The sequence below is a fragment of the Lynx rufus genome, unplaced genomic scaffold (genome assembly GCF_022079265.1).
Source record: "Lynx rufus isolate CCGP_SWC_20201006 ecotype Redwood Valley unplaced genomic scaffold, mLynRuf1.p SCAF_4, whole genome shotgun sequence".
NCBI classification, from domain to species: domain Eukaryota; kingdom Metazoa; phylum Chordata; class Mammalia; order Carnivora; family Felidae; genus Lynx; species Lynx rufus.
The window spans coordinates 121,756,807-121,777,437 of NW_025814856.1; the positions used below are offsets into that span (position 1 = coordinate 121,756,807).

Here is a 20,631-nt window from a genome sequence, read left to right on the forward strand (position 1 = left end):
GAAGTGCTATGCTTTTTCTGTGACCCATTCACTTTTTAGACTGTTCTAATTCACAGCACACAGAAGAATAAAAATTAAGCTTCGAGTGCTAGGGCAGATTTTTTTTTTCTAAAGGGAGGCGGGCTTTATCCCTATAAGATTAAACAATCATCAGGGTTTAAAAGGTTTAATCTGCCGGCGTTCAGCCCAGGATGGGGCTCAGAGCCCCCAGAATAATTGGATACAGCGTCGGGCTTTGAACATCAGAACTAGTTGTGTGTGTGTGTGTGTGTGTGTGTGTGTGTGTGTGTGTGTGTGTGTGTGTGTGTGTGAAAGAGAGAGAGAGAGAGGGAGGGAGGGAGGGAGAGAAATGTGCAAGCAAGCACGAGAGGTCTCTCCCGTGGCAGGAGGAATAAAGCTGCCTGCCCCTGCCTCCTCCATTGAGCCCTCAGTGGCGACAGGATACAGCTTCTGGGGACTGCTGTGCTCATGAATGTGTGCTATTGTTCCAGGCACACGTTGGCCTCAAGAAATAGCACAAAACAGCCCCGGCCTTATTCAGATGCAGAACCCCCTCCATCACTCAAACCAGCCTTTCCAGGTCACATGCCGGAGGCCTCTGCAGACAGGACGCAGCTGCCTCAAATCTGCTGCCTAACATTAGCCGCGGTTCAAAAAACCTGACGGCTCTGAGCTTCACGGGGGAAACTAGAAAGATGTGGGGTCCAGGCGCTAGGTTCTCCGAGGAACTGTGGCTGGAGAATGAGAAAAAATGTGCTGTGGTTCGGAAGCCTAAGCAAGGCAGGAAACGCCAGGAGCTGTTGGCCATGGCCTTGGGGGTGAAGGTGGGAGTCAAAGGCAGTTTTCTTTGGCCCCCTCTCAGACTCTTTGCCTGTTCACAGATCTCGTCCCTGGTCCGAAGGGCCGCCCTCACGCACAACGACAACCACTTCAACTATGAGAAGACACACAACTTCAAGGTAAGCAAGCCTCTGCGCTCTTTCTTCTGTTACTAAAGGGCAGGTGGAGAGGTGCGGTTGATGGTTTCCGTCCCCTCTTTGATTATAAAGTAATGAGACAGCAGATTCCTTTGCTTTCCACATCTAGTTGCGTGCACAACATGAGACCTTTGCTTTGTATCAAACTGGAGACCTCAGACAGCCATTTGCCTGATGCCTAGAAACACCTATATGTATGTTAACTTAGTCCTGGAGACCTGGGCTCATTTCCTCTCCATATCCCCCCGCCCCGTCCAGCGGGAGAAGAGCAGAGCACGCCCGATCTCTGCCACTGGGAGATCTTCTGATGAACATCAAGCGGTACTTTTCCACTCGGAGTGGCTCTACAGAATATTGCTGTCTCTGAGGCACAGAAAACCATTGCCCATTTCACATTCTGTGTTTTGTCTTTGTTTTCAGGGATGCTAACTCCTCTGGTTTATGTGTAGACGGCTGTGAATAGGACGGGAGATGCCATCCAGTAGCTTTTGCTTGTGCTCTGGGTACGGGTTGAGGGGGGAGCACCCCAGCAGCCTTGCCAGGCTCCCCTCTCGGCACAGCCTTGATCCTGCTCACCAGACCAAACAAAAAGATATGGGAAGCTGGTGGGAGCTTTAGTGCATACTCCCACTTGTGTTTGTAAACTGGAAATACTGCTATCTTCATTTCAGACTAGCCCTTGTAGAAAAAGAAAAGAAAAACAAAAACAAAAAACGGCCTACCATCAGAAATCACGGCCTATTTCCTTTGCCCTAATGTGTTTTCCAAGAAATGGCTGGAGGAGATTCCGATGCCAAATTGCCTGGCTGGAGATGTGGTTGAGTGGAGGGGACACAGTGAGAGGTTTTGCCCCAGCAAATGGGCTGACATTTAGACACTGGTGAGAGTGGAGACTGAAGGATCCAGGAAGAAAAGAAGAGGCGGGGGCGGCAAATTGTGAATTGTCTTCTTTTAAAAAAAAAAAAATTTTTTTTTTTGGGGCGCCTGGGTGGCGCAGTCGGTTAAGCGTCTGACTTCAGCCAGGTCACGATCTCGCGCTCCGTGAGTTCGAGCCCCGCGTCGGGCTCTGGGCTGATGGCTCAGAGCCTGGAGCCTGTTTCCGATGCTGTGTCTCCCTCTCTCTCTGCCCCTCCCCCGTTCATGCTCTGTCTCTCTCTGTCCCAAAAATAAATAAAAAACGTTGAAAAAAAAAAAAGTTAAAAAAAAAAATTTTTTTTTAATGTTTATTTATTTTTGAGACAGAGAGAGACAGAGCATGAGCGGGGGAGGGGCAGAGAGAGAGGGAGACACAGAATTCGAGGCAGGCTCCAGGCTCCGGGCCATCAGCACAGAGCCCGACGCGGGGCTCGAACTCGTCAACCGCAAGATCATGACCTGAGCCAAAGGTGGACGCTCAACCGACTGAGCCACCCAGGCGCCCCGTGAATAGTCTTCTTTTTTTAAACTCGTTTCCTTTAGGACCAGTAGCCCAAGTAACTGTTGAAGGGACTAGATAGCCCTTCACCAGAGGTGACCAGGGAAACCTATTTTATTCTGTCGATTTTCAATTCTTTGTAAGGACAGATATGTGTCTATTAAGTAAACACTCGTATCTCTCGGGTCCGTTTGCCCTGCTGCTAAAGCGAGGGGCTTGGGCATCTGCGTGCTGTAATTGAGCTGAGGAATGGAATTATTCAGCCCTCCATATTTAGCCTGAGGATGAAGACTTGTATTCTATAGATCCCCACTGACGCCAAGGCTCTAGATATTTCTCCTGTGGCTGAATAGTGACGGCTCTCATGGGGAGTGCAGAAAGCCTCGTGTTTTTTTCTCTTTTCTGTTTTCTGTATTTACCCTTATTAATTTTTTTTGTCTTAAGAAAATGTTTTTCTGACTTTGGGCAGAAATCCTGGTTCTTTGCATCCTGTGGATGTACTACCACGGGTTGGGAAGGTGGATCTTCTTGGACTTGGCAAATTCTTTTCCTTCCTCTTGAACACACCAGCGCTTCTGGCTTTGAGATGGAATTGGAATTCTGCCCTCACCGCGATACGTGCTTGCATGGGGATAGCTTCTCCCTCGGCGTACCGTGCCTGGGCTTGTGTCTCGCGACAACTAAATGTTTGGTCGATGTACACTTCCAAAACTGATTTCGGTTTTTTTAATCTTAGATCTCTGATTGGGAAAGGAGGACATTTGAAGCAAAAAAGGCAGCTGAGACTTAGTTTCCTACATAGTGCTGTTGCTAACACGTGATCTGTATTAATTAATTATTTACCACTGGAATCCATCAACAGCTCTTTCAGTGTTTGCTGGAAAAGTCAGTATCTACTCGGTGTGATCCCTTCTAACTTACAGCTATCGAGAGAAGAAAAGGTAGAGAGCAGACAAGTTGTTAGGGGAAAGTACGCAAGGCAGACAGGAGCGTTTCTCTTCCGTGTGTAAATAGACATCTTCAAGACATGGCAGACCCTTGAGTCTCTGTGTCCGTTGACCGTGGCTTTCAATGGTACTGCCCGTGCCACTGTCCTGAAGGATGAGTGGCAGGGCCGGGAGGGGGTGGTTTCCTCTGTCACTCCTCACCCCTGCCACCCTCATTCAGCCCTCTCCTCACCCCCAACCAATTTGAAGTGGAAATTTTGCCTGGTCTTTAGAGGAATACTCCAAAAGCTGGTCAGTGCTATAAATAGAGCAGTGGGTTTTTAGTAATCACCACTGAATCAACCAAACAAAGAAAAACTCTTATCAAAAGGCCCCTGCCATCTGCTTGAAATCAGCATAAAATTAAGACATAAAACACAAACTTGTTCTTTATGCTGACATCTAAGAGGCTTTGTGCAGAAACTCTTGATTTGTAATTCGGGTTATTATTTTAGAGTACTACGTGATTAGTATAGCGTAAGTGTTCAATACAAAAAACAAGTAATCGCATTTTCACGCTCATCAGCAAATAAGGTTTGCTAGACCCTGGCTGTGCTCTTGCCTAGGGGGGTCCTACGAGAGATTCCAATCTGCCAGCGGATCTAAATGCCTCACCCCACAACCAGATTTTTTTGCCCCAGTGAGGACTATGCCTCCAGGTAAAAAGCGGCCTCCTGGCTCTCTCCAGAAACTTCATGAAGAGGAATGAATAGAAACTCCCACCCCTATACACGTTGGGAACTTAACTGCCAGAAAGCCCCCAGGCACTGCTCCTAGGTGCCTACCTACTGTCCTTGCTGTTTAAACAAAGCATGTCTAAAAAAAATTTTTTTTTAATTAAAAAATAAAAAAAATAAACAAATCATGTCTAGGAAAAGACAGAAGTTAGCTCTGGGAAGAAAAGCTTTTGGAAGCAAATTAAACTTACACTTCCTCTCATGCAATAATTATGTACTTTTCATATGCAGATATAGTTGTTGCTCATTTAAATCCTAAATTCTCTGGGATTACTTGCACATACTGGGAATTAGGCATTTGTTGAAGAAATTATGAAATTGACAGGATCTTATCAAAAATGAAAACCCTTTGATAAAGGAAGAGACACTCCTTTAACTCATTTTATATCTGCATCTCTGTTTATCTAGTAGGACACTCTCCTGTACGTAGAATATCTCTCTTTGAGATGGTCTACCCTAATAACACCTTTTGGCTAAGCTCCAAAATCCCCAGAGCCCCAACAATCTGGACGGCTGTCCTTCCTTCCTTCTCCACTTTAGCACAGCAATGATGTAGCAATGGTCAGCTTAGTACTCCTGGCCATAGCTTGACCTTTGGAAAAGAGCTTAGTTCTATGAGCCTCAGTTTCCTTATCTATAGAATGGGAGTGTTGTAAGGCTTAAAGAATACATGTAAATCACTTATAGTTCGTGGCACCCAGTAAGGTTAGCTTCTATTACTATTTTACTATTCATCTTTTAGTCTCTCTCATCTCTTGCGCTGTAATGTTCAGCTTTCTCTGTCTCTATAGTTCTTATTTTCTTTTTTTTTGTATTTATTTAGAGAGAGAGAGCGTGTATGAGTGGGGGAGAGGCAGAGAGTGAAAGGGAGAGAAAGAGAGAGAGAAATCCCAAGTAGGCTCCGTGCTGTCTGTGTAGAACCCGACTCGGCGCTCCATCTCACAAACCATGAGATTATGACCTGAGCCGAAATCAAGAGTTGGACGCTTAATCGACTGAGCCATCCAAGCACCCCGTTTCTTTTTTTCTACCCTTACTTCTCCATGCCCTTCTTTCCTTTTTTCTATCGTCTGTTTCTTCCACTCTCATTAACTACATGTAACAGAAAAATGCAAGAGTGCTCTGGGCAATGCAAATGACATGAACGAAAACTTGGGAATCAGAAATGAGCCAGGAGTGAACAGGGTGCTCCCTGTTCGGGAGACCATCGAGGAGGGAGGTGCTCACTTCACATCTGGGGTGGGCCAGATCCAGGGAGACGGATGACCCTGGGCATTTTCTCCATTCATCCCACTCGGTGCTCAGCCCTCCCAGTCTGCATGTGCGCATACATCACTCCTTCCTTCTACTGAATTCTCTCCCTCCACCCAAACATTGCAGGACCACTCTTCTCTCCTTACATGGAATATGGATGGAGAGCAGAGGTCCAGAAAATTCTAAAAGTTGAAAAGCAAACCACTCGGCCCCACCCCACATTTCCCATCCCCTGTCCACCTCCCCGCCCTTGCCCCGTCCCTCCCCTTCCATCCCCTTCCTGTCCCCCACCCATCCCTTGCCCAGCCTCCTCCCAGCTTTACTTTTCTCCATAGCACTGACCACTGGCACGGTACGTATTTACTTGTAGGCTCGCCTTCCCCTTACCAGCCGGAAACACTCACCCTTGGGGCTAGGGACAGGGGTTCGGGTCTGTTTTCCTTTTGCAGAAACCCCAGTGTCCAGGACAGGGCCTGGCCCAGAGCAGGCTGTCAGTAGATATTGGCTGAAAGGACGTGTAGCAGACATCTCACGGCCTTGTCTACCTAAGACTGCACGTTCTCTCCCCACTGGCCACCCCACCGCACGTTTGCCCTTGGGCATAGCTTATTACACTTGTGTTAGCTGTGCTCAAGCCCTCGCAGGTGTGGGCCCTTGCCAGGTCCGCTAGGCTGTGCCAGAGAGACGGATCGTATCAGGGTGTGCCAGGCCAGCCCTCCTTCCCCATCTGGCCAGCGGGTCTGGCCGGGCAGGGCTGCCCAGTGTCTTATACAGGGGGGAAGGGGAGGAGACTCATGCTCGGGCTCACTGTTGTTGTCCCAGCTTCTTGTGTGGCGACTCTCAAAAGTGGCCCAGTCTGGACAGAAGTTAAATGGTTTCTCAGCGTACCCTTTTGTGTCCCCCACTCTCTGTAGACCAAGGCTACATCAGTAGCACCCAGTTCCCACGTCCACGAGGGATACAAGCAAGCTCGTTCAGCAGGTTCCTTGTGCACCTGCCTCCCCAACGCATAAGATCATGGGATCCTGCACCAGGGTTCAGGAGTGGAGCTGTGGCCAGGGCACCTGTCCAGGGACAGCACCACCACCTTGCCATTGGGGTCATGTGGCCCATTCACGGTTTCTGTGCCTATCATTCCTTTTTGCATTCTCATCAGTCAGTGGTCATGTGCTTTGGAACAAGACATCTGTGCTTTCCATATGCAAACCCCTCTCTTTTCCTTGTCCTTGACTTCATAAGGACGTGTGAGCCCTTCTTTGTCCCTACTGCTTTGCCTGTCTTGTGTTCTCGTGGGCACGCAGTGGCCCAGTGCCCTTTGCTGCCCGTGCCGATCCCACTTCTTTGTGCTCCGGCAACGGGGCCAGTTGGATGTTACACCTGCAGGAATCAGCTTCAGAAAAGGCCATTTGGGCAGAAACGAGTGTGGAAGGAACTACTCAGAGGAAAAAGGCAGACTTCATCACCTTGGATATGAAATGAAAGACCCAGGGGCACCTGGGTGGCTCCGTCGGTTAAGCATCCGACTCTGCTTTGGGTCATGATCTCGCAGTTCATGGGTTCGAGCCCCACGTTGGGCTCTGGGCTGACAGCTCGGAGCCTGGAGCCTGCTTCAGATTGTGTGTGTGTGTGTGTGTGTGTGTGTGTGTGCGCGCGCGCGCGTGCCTGCCTGTCTGTCTGTCTGTCTGTCTGCCTGCCCTCCTCCCCTGGCTCACACGCTCTGTCTCTCTCTCTCTCTCTCTCTCTCAAAAATAAATAAGCATTAAAAATAATGTAAATGAGTCCTCTTGAAACCAATAGCACGATGCCTTTATCCAATGCAATTTCATTCATGGCAGGGATTTCAGGCAAGAGAGGAAACCATTTTTGGACACGGTTCTCACATAGGCGAGGGCCTTCTCTGCCTGCCAGGGTCTGACTAAAAGCTTGTCTTATTCCTCCTTGACCTGTTTTCATGTAAATATTGGAACACCGTCATTGTAAATCCTTTACAAACCATCGGAACCTGGTGGAAAGAGGATAGATTTTGACAACAAACCCTTGCTTAGGCCACACACCAGGGCGGTGGCTTGATCAAGCTGTTACACAAATGTAAATCATCTACTCATGAGTCTGACCCATATCAAGTGCTTAGCTGTTATGAATTTTATATTTTGTTTTATTCCAAAGAACATATCAAAGGGGCTATTCTAAATGACTAAATGGCTGATTCTGGCATTTTAAGTCCAGAGAAATACTCCTTTTGTGTTTTGTGAGGAGAAAAAGAAAAGCACCAATGATCACTGTGCATATTCGTTGGGTCTTTTTCAAAGTTCTAAGATGGGGAAACTATTTAGATACGCAGTTTCTTATTCAGCGAATATGGACTGAGGGCCAACCCTGTGCCAGGCACTACCAGGTACAAGAAAGACCAGTGGAGACCTAAGAATGTGAGCTCCTCTTCCACTGGGAGGTGTTCAACCAGAGTGCTTCTCGCCTAGACATCTGGCAGGGTCTAGAGACATGTCTGATCCTTATAACTGGGATGTGCTAACGGGCTGTCTAGTAGAGGCGAGAGATTCTGCTAAACTTCCTGCGATGCCCAGCAAGTCCTACAAGTCCCAACCACAAAGAGTGATCTGGCCCCGACGTCAGTGGTGCTGGGACCAAGAAAACACGCACTAGACCATGGAGAAGCACTAGAGGATTGGAGGGCAGAGCATTGTCACAAGAATATTGGTGCTGATACCCTGATAAACCTGGGAGGAAGGGACCACTAGCTCATGTCACTTTATGCAGTGGGGAGATACCCGAAAAACTTTGTGGCAATCAGTGTCCTCGAAATTAAATCCTTTTTTAAGCCTACGAGAACAGCTGCTGAACAGACAGATCTGGGGGGTGAGTGGTATCTCGGTTGACACACCCAGCCCTCTGGCACCTCTACTGAGCAGGCTTCTGGGGGGCAGGGACGGGGGGGGGGGTCCTAGTCGTCTGTCACAGACCAAGCGATTCCCCTCGGATATTTACATTACATCTGAAAAGGTTCACGTCAAGGTCATTATTTCATCTGGTCTTGCAAGAGGGAAAAGTCCAAAGTTTAACCTAATTTCTCATGAGTTAATTTGTCACATGATTATGAGAAAAGCAGTAGATGACAGGAAGAACCCTTGGCTGAGCCCGGGAGGCCAAGTGCAGCTGACCCTCTGGGTGACTACAGACAAGCCCTTGGGGTAACTCTGGGCAGAAGCTGGACTACATGACCCCCAAAACCCAGCAACTTGTAGCTGGAAGTGATGTTAGCCACCTCCAGCCCCCTCTCCTATGCTAAGACAAAGCTGCCTTTGACCCAAAGAATCCTTTTAAAATCAAAAGAATAAAGTTCTCATTAAAAAAAAAAATTTTTTTTTAATGTTTATTTTTTAGAGACAGACAGACAGAATGCGAGTGGGGGAGGGACAGAGAGAGCGGGAGATACAGAATCTGAAGCAGGCTCCAGGCTCCCAGCTGTCAGCACAGAGCCCGACGCGGGGCTCGAACTCACGAACTGCGAGATCACGACCTGGGCCAAAGTCGGTTGCTTAACTGACTGAGCCACCCAGGCGCCCCTAAAGTTCTCATTTTTCATATAAACAATGAAAACAACCAGCTGAGGCGATGTGGTTTTAGTTTATAGCAATGAGTCTCTATCAGGGTTATTCTGCCCCTTGGGCACATTTGGCAAAGTCTGGAGACATTTGTGGCTGTTCCAGCTGACGGGTGCCACTGGCATCTAGTGGGTGGGGGCCAGGGGTGCTGCTAAACAGCGTACAGTGACGATGATTTATCCAGCCCGAAATGTCCCTAGTGCCAAGGTTCAGAAATCTTGATGGCTGACGGACACGGAAAAGCACAGCTTTCTCAAGTGTAGCGCGTCACAAAAAGCACTTTCTCTTTCTTACAGTCTAGAACCTGATCTGAGCTGATTACACACTTGGATGGGGTCTGCGCTGACCCATCGAAACACACTGGTTATGAAACCACAAGGGAATACTGCCTTCCAGATTCAGCAGATGTGAGACAAACAACATCCTGCTCGTTTAGAGTCAAGTCAGGGGATACTCGCTGAACGCCTGAGATTTTTCTTGACAAATCTGGCTCTTGTTTGCACTAAGTGGCCATTCCTGGGCTGTTTGTCAAACATACCTTATCTCCCGTAATATCATCTTTTTCTGTTTGGTGTGGTTTTGGAATCCCAGGCAGACCATGCCCAGTATAATGGTCTTGGACCGACATTCTTCCTGTCTGGGGTATTTTCTTCCTGTCTAGGGTATTTTAGTTACTGCCTTAAAGTTGGCAAAATGTCCTTTTTTCTGAAAAGATATTCTTGAAAATCAATAAACTTCACAGAATGGAAAAAGCTGATCAGTGATTTTTCAAGATAACGGGGTATTTCGTTGGGAGAGTAGCCATCATAACTCAACCCTAAACAGAATGCGTTCAGAGAGTGACCTCAGCCTTACATCTAGTCCACTGTTTAGAGATTGCCCTTACGGACCCAAAAGAAAATTGAACAATAGATCAGCCATGAAAATAAACAGTGGCCCATCACAAAGAGGAAATTAGGCAGTGGGCCTAAAATAATGTTTAACTAACTTTACGTTCCCCTCTGTCCCCATTTTGTTTTATTTCTGTGGGAATGTGCATTTGTGGGGACACAGAAGTTTTTTTGCTATTCAGAAAATGTCTGTCTGCATTTGTTTGGCTGAAGAAATGAGATCGAAGGCGGTGGGGATGTACTGATGGGAAAGGATGTTGGTAAATATGGGCAGGGCCAATAAGCATTAAATGCAATTTTGATATGCATCATTTTTTTTAATATTGCTAAAAAGTGAAATTTTAGAAAATCTATGCCTAGGATATCCTGTATTTTCCTGAAGCATTCATTAGGCTGGTTTCTATTTTGTCTGTGTAAAGTAAACAGACAAATTTATATAACATTATATATATAATTATATATATATATAAAATTATATATATAATTATATATATATAATTATATGTATATATATATAAAATTATAGCTAGTCTCCTAATTTCTAAATATTCTATTTTCTTTCTTTTTTTAAACATTGTGTTTTCATTTTTACCCCAAGGTATGGAGATATTTCCCACGCAATTTCTTACCCACTGGAGATATTCCAGAAAAAAAAAATTGTCACCCCTTTTTTGCATGACCTTTCAAAAACCAAGCCCACCCTCACTGGCCTCTGGCGATGCTGTTTCCCATTCTTAGAATGTCCTCCCTAAGCCATCTGCCACCCCAGTCGACACAACTTCCCCACCAGATTCCGTCTTTCCCAGTCTGGTGAAGTCTTCTCCATCCTTGAAAACTCCGTTCAAGTATCATTTTCCCCCCAGACTTCTCAGGAAGAATCTATTGTAATCTCTGTTATACTGCCATAGAATCATTATTTATGTTGCCTATTTATTCTTACAGATGAGATCTTTGAGCGCAGGGAGGTCTTTCCTCCTCTGATCCATCAGACTTTGTATCTCCAAAGACTAGTACAGTGCCAGGTTCAAAGTAAGCAGTCGGCATGTAAGTCTGAGATACACGAGTGAATGATGAGTGGGTGGACAGGTGGATGACATAGGAAATAATTCATCTCTCTGACCTCCTTTTCCCACTAATTTGTAAAGCCACTTCTGAGATATACCAGTTCTCCATGGATGTGTGACTTTGTGTCTGCCCTTTCTGCTCTATGCTACTGGTCTGGTGGCCCATCCTGCAGTGTTTTACTTTTTTGTTACTATAGAAGTCTTGGTGTATGGCCAGAGGTATTTTCCTACATTCTTTTACTTATTCAAAATTATTGTGGCTAGGGGCGCCTGGGTGGCTCAGTCGGTTAAGCGTCCGACTTCGGCTCAGGTCATGATCTCAGGGTCTGTGAGTTCGAGCCCCGCGTCGGGCTCTGTGCTGATGGCTCAGAGCCTGGAGCCTGCTTTGGATTCTGTGTCTCCCTCTCTCTCTGGCCCTCCTCCACTCAGGCGCTCTCGCTCGCGCTCTCTCTCTCTCTCTCTCTCAAAGATAAACATTAAAAAAAAATAAAAACAAAATTATTGTGGCTAGCCTTTTCGACTTTATTCTTATGAGTTTTAGGACCATCTTGTCAGGTTTGGTGAAAAGTACCATGGAGATTTTGACTGAAATTATATTGGATTTATAGACTTTTGGAGGAGAACTGACATATTTATCACACTGAGTATTGCTGTGCAAGAATATAGACTATCTCTCTTCTTATTTATGTCGTTAGTGTCTTTAGTTATTTGCTAACTAGTTTAGATTTTGTTGTAAATGGAGTCCTTAATTTTATTGTTCAATAAAATGAGGTATTATTTATGTATAGTAATGCTTCTGATGTCTTTATATTGCTCTTAAATTAAGGAAACTTGATGGCCTGTTTCTTCTTTCAGTTACATATTTCTTTGTCTTACTTTATTATGCTGGCTAAATTCTTCAGGATAATGCCCAAGAGAAGCATTCATAGACCGCCCTATCTTTTTGCTGACTTTGAAGGAAATTATTCTAATATTTCATCTCTAAATGTGATGACCATTATGCGTGTGTCAGAGATACCTTTAATCAACTATCTTTAGGAGAGTTCCCTCTATTCCTAGTATGCGAAGTGCTATTGTTGTGAATGGATGTTGAATTTTATTGATTGTTGTATTCTAATTTTTGAAATGATTGTGTGGTTTCTCTCTCTTGTTATTGTGGTGAATTCTAGTGATGTGTTATCTACTTTAAATCCCTGAAATAAGCCCCCCTTGATATGACATTTTTTTAAATATAACACTACATTCAGTAAGATCTTTTTTTAAGGATTTTTACATTTATGGTCATAATTGAAATTGACCTATAATTTTACTTTCATGGTCTGGTATAGTTTTTGAGTCAAGATTATATTAGCTCATAAAGCAAATGCTGGACCTTTTCTTCTTTTTTTTTCTCCTCCAACCTGGAATAGTCTATATTAGTTAGAGATGATGTATTTGTTAAATATTTGATAAAACTTAAGAAAATCATTAGGGGGGCACCTGGGCGGCTCAGTGGGTTAGGTGTCTGAATTCAGCTCAGGTCGTGATCTCACAGCTTGTAAGTTCGAGCCCCGCGTCGGGCTCTGTGCTGACAGCTCAGAGCCTGGAGCCCGCTTCGGATTCTGTGTCTCCCTCTCTCTCTACCCTCCTCCGCTCATGCTCTGTCTCTCTCTGTCTCAAAAATAAATAGACATTAAAAAAAATTAAAATAAAATCATTTGGGTTCATTAACTATTTGAGGGTAGATGCTTTACTACAGATTCAATTACTTAATGGATATAATTGAATTTGGGTTTTCCATATTAGTTTGGGTAATTTTTGATAATTTACACTCTTTACAAAAATTATCCATGTCAGGGGTATCTGGGGATTCTCTCTCTCTGCCCCTCCCCAGCTTGTACTCACGCTTGCTGGCTCTCTCTCTCTCTCCCTCTCTCTCTCTCTGTCTCTCTCAAAATAAACAAGCACTAAAAAAAAAGTATCCACATCAAAAAAGAAAATTATCAATGTCACAAAACTTTTAATTTTTTTAGTATAAAGCTAGTATTCTCAAGATTTATATTTAGTATCTTTACTGCATTTGCATTTATGTTCTCTTCAGCACTTGTGTTTTTCTTCTTGACCAGTCTTGCCCAGAGTTTGCCTATTTTATAAATCCTTTTGAAAATCACCTTTGAGGGGCGCCTGAGTGGCCCATTGGGTTAAATGTCCGACTTCGGCTCAGGTCATTACCTTGTGGTTCATGGGTCCAGCCCTGTGTCAGGCTCTGTGCTCACAGCTCAGAGTCTGGAGCCTGCCTCAAATTCTGTGTCTTCCTCTCTCTCTCTGTCCCTCCCACACTCATGCTCTGTCTCTCTCTCTCTCTCTCAAAGATGAATAAATGTTAAAAAAAAAATTAAAAATAAATCACCTTGGAGGTTTTTTATTCTTTTTATTTTATCTTTTCTTTCTATGATTCTGTTCGGCAATAATCTTTATTATTTTGTGTTTTACTTCATTATTTTTCTAGCTTCCTAAATAGTATGCTTGGCTTATTAATGTTAAACCTTTAAAAAAAATTCCAACCTATACTTTTTTTTTTTTTTTTATTTAAAAAAAATTTTTTTTAATGTTTATTTATTTTTGAGACAGAGAGAGACACAGCATGAACGGGGGAGGGATAGAGAGAGAGGGAGACACAGAGTCGGAAGCAAGCTCCAGACTCTGAGCCATCAGCCCAGAGCCCGACGCGGGGCTCGAACTCGCGGACCACGAGATCGTGACCTGAGCCGAAGTCGGATGCTTAACCGACTGCGCCACCCAGGCGCCCCAACCTATACTTTTTAATACAGGCATTGAAAGCTTCTATACCCCCACAAGGAGTGTTTTGTCTTTCAATTCCAAATATTTGGTAATTTCCATTAAGATTTTTTCTTTGCTAATTTTTTAGAATTATTTTAAATTTCCAAATATACTGGGGTTTGGCTATTATTGATCTTTAATTTTATTGAATTATAGTCAGAATATGGCCTGTATTGTGTCAGTTCTTTTCTGTAGGTTGAGGCTTGCTTTGTGGTCAGTTTGTGCACACATTTCTTGCATTTTTTTAAACAGTACATATTCTATAAATTATTGTATATGAGGTCCCTTTTGTATCCAGTATGTTAACTTAACCTATTTGATCTATTAATTTCTGTGAATAGATGTTAAAAATCATTATGATTATGGGTTTGTCAATCTGTCTTCGGTTTCTTTCCACTTTTACTTTATATTTTTTGAGACCATGTTGTCATGTGCATAACAGCTCAGGACTATTATATCTTTAGGGTAAAATTAAATCTCTAATCATTATATAATGACCATCTTTATCACTAATAAAAAAAGTATAAACTTTATATCAGGACATTTGTTTGGGATTTCTGTTGGCTAGCATTTGCTAGGCATGTTTTTTCTATCCCTTTACTCTCAGCATTTCCATTACATTATGTTCTGAGTGTGTTTCTTGCAAAGGCTTTTTGAATATCTGTAAATTTCGGGCTTTTGTTTGGTGTTAGAGCCATATGTGTTGTGATTAGAGACAAATAAGGATTTTTCACACAACCCCCATTTACTGTGCTTTTTTTATTGCTTTGTTTTCTTCTTTCTTGCTTTTCATTGGCTTAATTAAATCTTTATTTCATTTTCCCTTAGGCATTTTATAGATTCCATTCCACCCTTTTTGTGTATACTCCAAAATCTAATACACATGTAATTAACTTAAAATCTTCCTTACTTAGCTAATGAGTAGCTCTACGTACATATCCCAAACGAATGGAACCATAGAATGCTTTGACTTTTTAAAGCCCCTCCTATCTTCCATGCCATTTTTTCACTCTGTTTTTCAGTGCCCTGAAATTAGTCATCTTGTTATTGTTTTATGCAGATAGAGCTTGATTAGATTGACCCCTTGCTCACCATGGCTTCTGGAATCCTGTTCTTGCCACTAGGTTCAGGATGCTTCCTGCAGATGTATATACCCCCTAGTATTTCTCTGAGTAAGGATCTGTGCGTGAACACCCTTGGCATTTGTCTGGAAAATACTTTTATTTTATCCCCACTCTGGAGTACAGAAGTTAGGTTGGCAGTAATTTTCTCTGAGCTCTTTGATGAAATTTTTCCATGATCTTCTAGCTTCTTTGTGCTGAACGGAACCGTTTTCATCATAATTGCTGTCCTTTGGCAAAAATAACTGGGTTTTTGTGTGTTTTTGTTTTGTTTTGTTTTTAGGATTTTGATTGTTCTTTGGCATTCTGCAGTTTCTTTAAAATCTATATAGGTTATATTATCTTTTTAATTTACCATGTTTGAGACTCAGTTAGCTTTTCTGAATCTGGAGATGTTGTGCTTTTACTAATCCTAGAAAAACCTCAACTGTTGTTCTTTTTGAATATTGCTTCCATGTATGACCTAAACCTCAACATCTCTCAGCTTTTCAAGATCATCCCTCCCTCACTCCCTCTGCTCTACATTTCCAGCCTCTTGTACCTATTGTATCAATCCCATCAACAAGTGAGCGTGCCCTAATGTCTCCCATTTTTTACTTAAAAAAAAAAAATTCTCCTTGACCCAAATCTCCCTGGGGTCCCTGGAGCTATTTCGTTGCTCTGCTGGACATCATAGCCAAATTTCCGGACAAATTTGCCTACGCATTTCTCCACTTCCATACCCCCCATTTATTCTTCGTGTCACTTGAGTGTGACCTTTGCCCTCACCGATGCAGCGAGACTGCTCTCACCGAGGTTACTAGTAACTTCGTGTGTCTGAATCAGTGTTGAGTCCTCATCTAACTGGACGTCTTCCCAGCATTGAACACGGTTGACCACTCCTTCCCTAAAATACTGTTCACCCTTTGGCTCTTGAAGCACTTGACTCTCTTGGTTCTGAGTGTTGGAGCACAGAGGGCTTGGGTTGAGCTCTATTTTCTTCACTTTCTGCTCTCCATCCCTAATAGTTTTTGTCCACTTACACAATTTTAATTACCGTTTATTTGTCAGGGGTGAGCCAAATGTACGCCTCCAGCCCTTACTCCTCTGAGCTATTGAATTATGTGTGAATTCCTGCTCTCAGGAATTCAAAGGCTCCTGCTCGCCTTTGAACTTAAATTGTCCAGAGCTCAGTTCTTGAATTTCTCCCCCAAAGGGGGTCTTCCTTATCTCAGCAAAGGTCCTCACCATCCACCTGGTTTCTAAAGCTAGAATCTAGGAGTCATTCTCCACTCCTCTTTTCCTCCAAGAGCCACGTTTATTCTATTATTAAGTCTTATGAATTCTGTCTTTGAAATATATCTCCAATCCATCCACTTCCCGTCTCCACCTTCAGTACCCTGATCTTGGCCTCGACCATTTCTCAACTTGAAGAAACTATTACCCGGTTTCTGAATCTCTTTCACTACAAATGTTCTCCCATCCGTTTTCAACATGGTGGTCAGAACATCTTTTTTCTTAAAAAATCATCTTCCTACTTAAAGTCCTTGAAGAGCTTCGTATTGGACCTAGATTAAAAGAAAATCTATACTCGTTACTGAAACCTTTAAGGCCCTTTCCTACCTTCGGCGTCATCCGAGTTCTCTCCCTCGCTCTGGTGTTCTGGCTACCCTGGCCTTTAGTCCTCAGTCACAGCAAGCTCTTTCGCCTCAGTCACAGCAAGCTCTTAGCTTCCTTCTGCCTGGAATGTTCTCCAACCCTGCCCCCACCAGACCGGCTCTTCCCCTCTTTCAAGCAGCGCGAGGTCACCTTTCAAAGAGCAGCCTTCCCCACCACTGTGGATGACCCTGGGGCCCCTCTTAAGTCTCTCTAGTCACAACCTTCTTTTTTCTTTTATAGTCCTTTCCACACAGTTTATTCTATTGATCTGGCCATTGCAACAGTATATGAACAGCCAACTAACTTTGTTGCCCTTATTAACCACAACGTCCCTTTAGAGTCTTTCTAGTAAATTATGAAGAATCCTTGGATTGCTAAATTTAGAAAATGCTCAACTACCAATAGACCCCCTTACTGAGGGATTCTTTCAGTATCACGTTGAATCTGAGCGAGCCTCTGAATGAACCGTGGCATTCTGGCTCTGCGAGAGGGCAAGCACTCCCTGGGATAGATTCTCTGCATTCCTACAAGGAGGTCTTGTCATATCTTAGCGTTGTTTCCTTACAGCACATTTACCCATTTTTAGTAAAAACAATTCCGAGAGGTGGTTTGTTTTTTGTTTGTTTTTTTTTTTCATTGTTTTTTCAAAGCAGAAATAGTATACTGGGCAGTTTGCAAGTGATAAACTAAAATACCAAAAGACTATTATAACTTAGCTTTGTTGCATAGAAACCATGGTCGTAAATTGTTCTTTTTTTAAATTTTTTTTTTAACTTGTGTGCACTCTCTCGGCCTTTACAAATCTGTGAGTTCCAGTAGAACAGAACCAGATCTGTTTTGTTTGCCATGTTATATATACCCAGTTACTGGCATAGATAAATAAATAAAGATCTCAAAGTGATGCTTTTTTTCAATTTCAATTTTAATTTTAAATTTTTTTTCTTTTTTTTCAACGTTTTTATTTATTTTTGGGACAGAGAGAGACAGAGCATGAACGGGGGAGGGGCAGAGAGAGAGGGAGACACAGAATCGGAAACAGGCTCCAGGCTCCGAGCCATCAGCCCAGAGCCTGACGCGGGGCTCGAACTCCCGGACCGCGAGATTGTGACCTGGCTGAAGTCGGACGCTTAACCGACTGCGCCACCCAGGCGCCCCCAATTTTAATTTTAAATAAACCCTGCATTCAACATGGGGTTCAAACTCATGACTCTGAGATCAAGAGTTGCATGTTCTACTGACCAAGCCATCCAGGAGCCCCTGATGTTTATTCTTCTTCTTCTTTTTTTTTTTTTTTTTTTTTTTTTAAGTAGGGCTCTGATGAGCGTCTTCCCAAACGGTATCCATAGTTGTTATCCTCCTATCTTTTCGTGTTAAATAAAAATAGCATACTGGCCTCCCAGTCTGCTAAAGGAATAGTATCGTCTGCATTTCTTTTATTTGTCGATGGAGGCTTACAACTCGGAAAGTCCTTTGCAATGTCTCCTAATATTTTAATTTTGTAAAAGTAGGTTTGTATGTCTCCAAGCAGACTGCCTGTGGTGGGTTTCGGCTTACCATGGCCACGTCTGCTTTCAAGGAATCTCCTGGTTCTGTGTCTTGAAGTTCACTGGTGTTAGAGGACAAGTATTTTTGTTTTGTTTTTGTTTTAAATCGAGACTTCACACCCGGTCTAGTCGCAAGAGGACCTGTGCCTGAATAACTAAAGATAAAACCATCCTTACTTCATCATATTCAAAATATTTAACTGTCTGGGGTGCTAACCAGTAAGACTTGTGCCTTGGCCAATCAGAAAGGGCTTTCGGTTTGCACACCCGTAGGCCACACCCGGCCATGCTGAATCCAGACCCTGTCTCTAGGGAAGGCAATTCTATAGACCCTACTGGTAACCTTCATGTTCAGCCAACTCCTCTCTTTTTAATGCCTGGTTTGGGGAGTTGTTTGTGTGTGTGTGTATGTGTTTGTGGGTTTTTTTTTTTTTTTTTGAGGGGGAAGTGGCTCAAAGACTTTGAAGCTTTTAATCTTCCCATAATCATGTCTTATTTATACCTGCCTCGATATTCTACGGATGGAGCAACTTTGGTCAAAAGGACACAGTAATTGAGTTCTGTCTTCCAGAACTTGCTGAGCTAAATGCAGGTTACAGCGACTGGCCCCGGGCTATCTTGGGTTTGTCCGCGCGGTGCCTTGTTTGGGGTGGTGAGCGTGTCGTTCCTTAGCTGATGGCACGGCCCTATAATCTTACTGGTGCTCTACATTCCTTTCTGACTCTGGCCTAGGGCATGGTGGGTCATAGAGGATTTTCAAAGACCGAAGCATATCTGTTTTCTCCAGTCCGTTTGTAACTCCGCCTCACTGGAAAGAAAAGGCCCAGTTAGGGATGATCACTCCCACCGAGGTCGTCGTTTCTGGACGTCGTCCATGTGTGTCACGTCTGAGGCCACCTGCCTTCAAATAACTGAATGTCCTGACATTTTTCTTCTTTTGGGATCACAGGTCCACACGTTCCGAGGCCCGCACTGGTGTGAATACTGTGCCAACTTCATGTGGGGGCTCATCGCCCAAGGGGTTCGGTGCTCAGGTAAACAGGGAACTTCCTTCATCCTTTTCCATGTATATAAAGGGGCGTGATGTTGAGCTGGAGATCATTTCTCCAGAGTTGGGAAACAGACTCAGGTTAGCTCGAAAGTCTAGCTTTCTGGAAGGTTCAAGGCATCTCTCTGCTTAATGGAGAGAATGTTCTAGGTGTCTGCTGGAATGAGAAGGAACATCTCATGTTTATATAAGAAAAGAAAAAGATCCAAGCAAGTCCATTTTCTTCTGCACCTACCTGCCACCCAAAATAGGCAGTAGTCCTTAAGTAGTCCAATTCCAATGGAATTGCAAGGTAGAAAAACCACATTTCCTTCCCATCCCCACTTTGCTACAGAAGGCAGGGCATAAAAATAGAAATGCTAGTGTAAACAGTTACCACTTACCAGGCATTGAGCTAAGCACTTTCTGCTTATCATGCCCTGCAGCCTCACCAAAAGACCTTAAAGGAGTTGCAATTATTCTCCCCATTGAATAGATAAAGACACCGAGGCTTAGAGGTATGTGTTAATTACTCTCGGCCACATAGGAAGTGGCGGAAAATGGATTCAGCTGCAGAACCCATTCTGTTATCAGATTAGCAGTGCAACTAAAGAGCTTGATTGGACAGCACGTATGTTCAAAGCACTCTGAAATCCTCGGTATTTTTCCACCTAGAACTGGACACACACGCCCAGTGCTGACACCTAGCTAGCTAGCGTATAGCAAGTCTTACTACAATACGGCTAACAAAAGAGCAAAGAATTGCCAAAGTAATGTGTAAGTGGGTCTCCTAATTCGTCTCGCCACATTTTTTCTGGCAAGCAGTTCTGCCAGGAGTGAGAATAGCCTCTTGTGGTATTCTGATTGGGTTTACCAACACCATGACTGATTTCTTCCTTGCTAGGGCATGAGTTTTAAAAATAAGTCTTATGGGGCATTGAAAATAACATATGCTAATGACACTATACTTCGCCATCCTGCCCATTTTGGTTCACAGGACTGTGGGACCTTCCATCCTTTCCCTCCTTTGCTTCTACTGTGTAGATACGACAATCACTGGTAGAGGCACCTAGATGGTTCAGGTAGTGTTTGTGTAAGTGGAAGTGGTTTAACGCTACCTGCCCCCATCAGAGATCCATGCAAGCAGCAAACAGACTCAGAGGCAGCCTCTCCAGGAACGTTCCAGATACCCCACTTCATACAAAAGTCTTACTGGGAGTTACAGAGCATCTCACGGCTCAACCACTGAGCAAAGTGATGGAATATCTAATTTACTCAGTGGTCATCAATTCAGGCTGTCCAGATTATACCTACCAGAAATATCCTAATTGCTGGTATTATCCAATTTGAGCAGCAAAATCCGTCCAAAGTCAGTATTACAAGAACACAACTCTGGAATTTGAAGTAGCTGTGAATTGCAACTTTCTCTGGGATAAAAGTGTTTTTTTTTTTTCTGTTCTTTTTTTTTTTTAATAAAACATATTCTGAGGTTAAAATGTTAATATTCTCCAGTGGCCACTATTTGGCCTCGTATTTCCA

The 20,631-nt window shown here is 43.7% G+C and overlaps 1 protein-coding gene across 1 annotated transcript in view; it reads left to right on the forward strand.

Moving 5' to 3' along the window:
- Positions 1–20,631, forward strand: part of CHN2 (chimerin 2) — a 305,093-nt gene that overhangs the window by 268,973 nt on the left and 15,489 nt on the right. The window contains exons 7-8 of the mRNA XM_047094847.1: positions 882–959; positions 19,015–19,099. Of these exons, the coding sequence (XP_046950803.1) occupies positions 882–959; positions 19,015–19,099 (163 nt within the window). The remainder of the gene's footprint in view (positions 1–881; positions 960–19,014; positions 19,100–20,631) is intronic.